At 35.7% G+C, this 3,747-nt stretch overlaps 1 protein-coding gene across 1 annotated transcript; it reads left to right on the top strand.

Annotated features, from left to right (window-relative positions):
• On the top strand, positions 176–677 carry LOC109133458 (putative F-box/FBD/LRR-repeat protein At3g49040). Its single transcript, XM_019246570.1, has 2 exons — positions 176–220; positions 366–677. Exons 1-2 carry the CDS (start codon positions 176–178, stop codon positions 675–677), a joined length of 357 nt encoding a protein of 118 aa, XP_019102115.1.

The raw sequence follows: 3,747 nt of genomic DNA on the forward strand, positions 1-3,747 counted from the left end.
GGTAATTATTAGATTTAATATTTTCTTTGCTATTGTGCTAACATTGTTTTGTGTACTAATGTTGCCTGATTTGCCTCATGGACAGATCAGGTATCCTAAAGGTAGCATTTTCCATCAGCTGCTATATTTGGATCTGCATACAGATAAAAGGAAGTGGTGGAATCTACTTTCGTTCATGCTTAATGCTTCTCCTAAGTTGCAAATCCTCAAACTCACCGACGTGAGCAATTTCATTACTAGTCACTAGTCAGCTACCTTCTTTTTTTTCCTTTTTCTTTTGTTGTTGTTGTTGTTGTTGTTGTTGTTTAAAACTCCACTTTCCCTACTTTGTTGATCTAATATTACATAAATTTCATTGTTCTCAGCTAGATATGTATTCTAACAAAGGAAATCGGATAAGCCACAAATGGACTCAGCCGAAATGTGTACCAGAATGTTTGTTGTTCCATCTTGAGACAATCATTTGGATAGGATACGAATGGCAACCAAAAGATGAGAAAGAAGTGGCCACATACATCCTCAGAAACACAAGACGGCTGAAGAAAGCAACTTTCTCCACAAAACCCATCGAACCCGGAAAGCTCAATAAATTGGAAAAGAGACGTAGGATGCTCGACGAGTTGGCGACTGTGGACAAGGCTTCAAATTCATGTCATTTTGTGTTTGAATCCATGTAATATCTTGAAACTAATCTGGTTGAAAGTTGAAACAAATATTAATTGATTGTTTAACTAAATGTAGTGCTTGAAAATCTGAACTTGCAAGTTTTGTAATTCGGTATAGTCTACATTTTTTAATTTCAAAAACATCTTTCATCGAATTACTGTATAGTCTACATTTTTTAATCATACAGTATTTTAATTTCAAATAAAATAGCATTAAAAGATTAATATTCTCATCAATGGAAACATTCAATAGAGATATTATTTGTTAGTGAAATTCTTTAACTTAAATGAAAAGAAAAATAGAAAATAATGAGAAACTAAACCGTTGTCGCAATCTCAGGAAAACAATAACAAAGTAAAAGCCACGCCCCTTTTTTTTCTCAGTTTCGTTGTTGTTCTTCTCTAATTCTTTATCTTTCTCAAGAAGCCACAACTATTGAGATTACAACTCAGATGTTTTGAGGGAATGATGAGGTCCCGTTTGATATTTTTGTATTTGGGTCTGGCCTTGCTTTTGGAATCATCGGCTTACTCCAATTCAGAAGAACTAGTGAGATTCACATTGAACATGAAAGAGAGCACAAAAGTACCTAAGCTGATTCTACTCCAGTGGACACCTCGTCTTAATCAGGAGGTTAGGCTATCTGCGAGAGGAGGTCATGCACATGCGTCTCCTTGTTTGAAATATTAGTTATACCATATATAATGATCGATCGACAACTTATTTGATCTTCTTCTTATATATATAGGCTGTGCAAACGCCTCCAGAGACTACAAGTGGTTTAGTTCAGATAGTAGAATTGTGTCTGTGACACCCTATGGGATTATTCGGGCAAAGATGCCTGGAGTAGCCATTGTGAAGGTCGTGTCCACTTGTGATCCTAAAAATTATGATCTGGTAATTAATTAATCATCCTTTTGTCCCCATATATAACCTGTTATATGTATATATAGATTTTTTATTGTTGCATGTTGTTGTTACATTATTATGTGTAGATTGTTGTCAAAGTTTTCGCAATTCAGATCATGTCCTATGAGATGGATAATATGAAGGCGAACGCAGAATCTATATTTTCGAAGCCAAGCGATTTGCTTAATTTAACTTTAATAGGCTTATTAATGTTCTCACTGACGATCTTCATTAGTCACCTCATTCATGTATATTTCCCGGCAAATCCTCATATTGAGCCATGTTCATCTACAAATACAAGTCACAGCGACCAAGAATGCCGCAGAACAAAGCGGCTACGTAGACGGACGACACTAGCAACCATAGTGGTGGAAAAAAAGATATATAGGCGTCGCTGGTTTTTCCGGCCATACATCTCAGGCGTAGTTTATTCTCCAGTCGGGTAAATTCGAATTTATCATAGTTTCTATTTTCTCAAATGATAATTTCGTTTAACAAAGAAAGTATTTATTGCTTATTCATTTATCAAAATATCTGCCGCAAACTTGCGTGATATATATGACCTATGGGCCTCTTATATCATTTGATAAGGAAAGGAACTGCTCAGAGAAAATACAATTATAGCTATCAATGTTCCTGAGAGAAGTGATACAAACGTCCAAACTACATCATATGACAAGATACTGCACATGGCGGATAATGACAAGCATTTTTGCTAGAAAAAGGAATAACCAAGAACAAATATTGGATAACCAATACAGCAAATTAAAGAACACGCATCACAAAATTTACCATCGCAGTATGTTAGCTAAGATACCAATAGCCATTAATTGCCTGATATTCATTTCAGTATCCCTACCTCCCTAGCTTACAAAACTTTTTCGGTTCCAAAGTTAAAGGTGAGAAAAATTAGGGACAGCATGCATATATGATTTACCTCTCCTTGATAAGCCTTGAGGGTGGCATCGTTCAGCTGCCAAAATTAGAAATACATAAGATTTTGAAACACTTGTTAATTATAATCATTTGTCATCTACAATTAACGAAGATTTACTTGAAGATTGATCTCAAATATAAGGCGCAACAAATGCTGAAATAAAAGTCCTCAGGACACTACTATAACCAGAGTCCAGAGACTAGTGGCTGGGAAAGTGAAAATAATGATAGAATCAACATAGGGAAGAATAACATGAACAAAATTAATTTGCAAAGGATTGGTAAAATAGAACTTACGCCCGAGGACGGCTCACCTAATGCACCTTTACGGCCTGGAGCAATGACTCTTGAAACCGATGCGCTGCGTGGAAAGAGGAATCCCACCTTTGTGGCCTAGGCTGCATAGGCAGAAACGAACAAGGAGCAACCAGTTTTAAGGAATCCTCAGCAGAACGCTTTGTCGCATCCGCCCTTCAGTGAGAAGCTCTTGCGATAAAAGTGGGTTTACAATTAGCCATCTCCAAAGGCTTCACTTCCGTTCCGTGCTAGTCAAGTTAGACTCTAAAACTATTGTAGACCTCCTGACCTGATCAACACCGGCAAGGTGGTTAACGTGCTGGTCCGTGATTATTTAATATTTTATTATTATTAGATTTTAAGTTATAAAGTTAATGTTAAGTTGTAAAGAAAAAATGAGGCATACATGTTATGATATGTGTCTTAAGAGTTTCTTATGATTACTCAAAAAATTAAAAACAAAACAAAAACTCATTTCACACATTTTTTCACACTCCAAATTCCAACATTGTTTCAAGTAGATGGGAAATTGAAATCCCCGTAAAGAACATGTCAGAGCATTATAATCTTGAATGGAATAATACAAAAGCGCTACCATATAACTCTCTTCTCTCTAAGCTAAGAGTCCACAAAATCAAATTAAGACACATAAAATATTTCAGATTGCAACCATACATGCACACCGGCTGAAAAGCCATAAATCAATAAGCAGATTTACATATTCACCAGAAAAAAAAAGAAAAGAAAAGAAAAGAAGAGGACTCTCAACGACACACCAGGAGCAACCTCGTGCAATCGTGCATAAGTCCGGCATATATACTCACTTTCAAAAGTCAAACGTAGGGATATTGTGGTGGGTGAATCTAATATTATTATGTAAATGTGATGTATAAAACTTACAACATTTGACCTTGTCAAAAAAAAAAAAAAAAAAAAAAA

This window comes from Camelina sativa, chromosome 6 (assembly GCF_000633955.1).
Source record: "Camelina sativa cultivar DH55 chromosome 6, Cs, whole genome shotgun sequence".
Taxonomy (NCBI): Eukaryota; Viridiplantae; Streptophyta; class Magnoliopsida; order Brassicales; family Brassicaceae; genus Camelina; species Camelina sativa.

Bases quoted from the DNA above. Each gene is read 5' to 3' on its own strand.
- LOC109133458 (XM_019246570.1), top strand. From the start codon at position 176: ATGCTTAATGCTTCTCCTAAGTTGCAAATCCTCAAACTCACCGAC. The intron at 221-365 runs GTGAGCAATTTC...CATTGTTCTCAG, and splicing joins AAATCCTCAAACTCACCGAC to CTAGATATGTATTCTAACAA.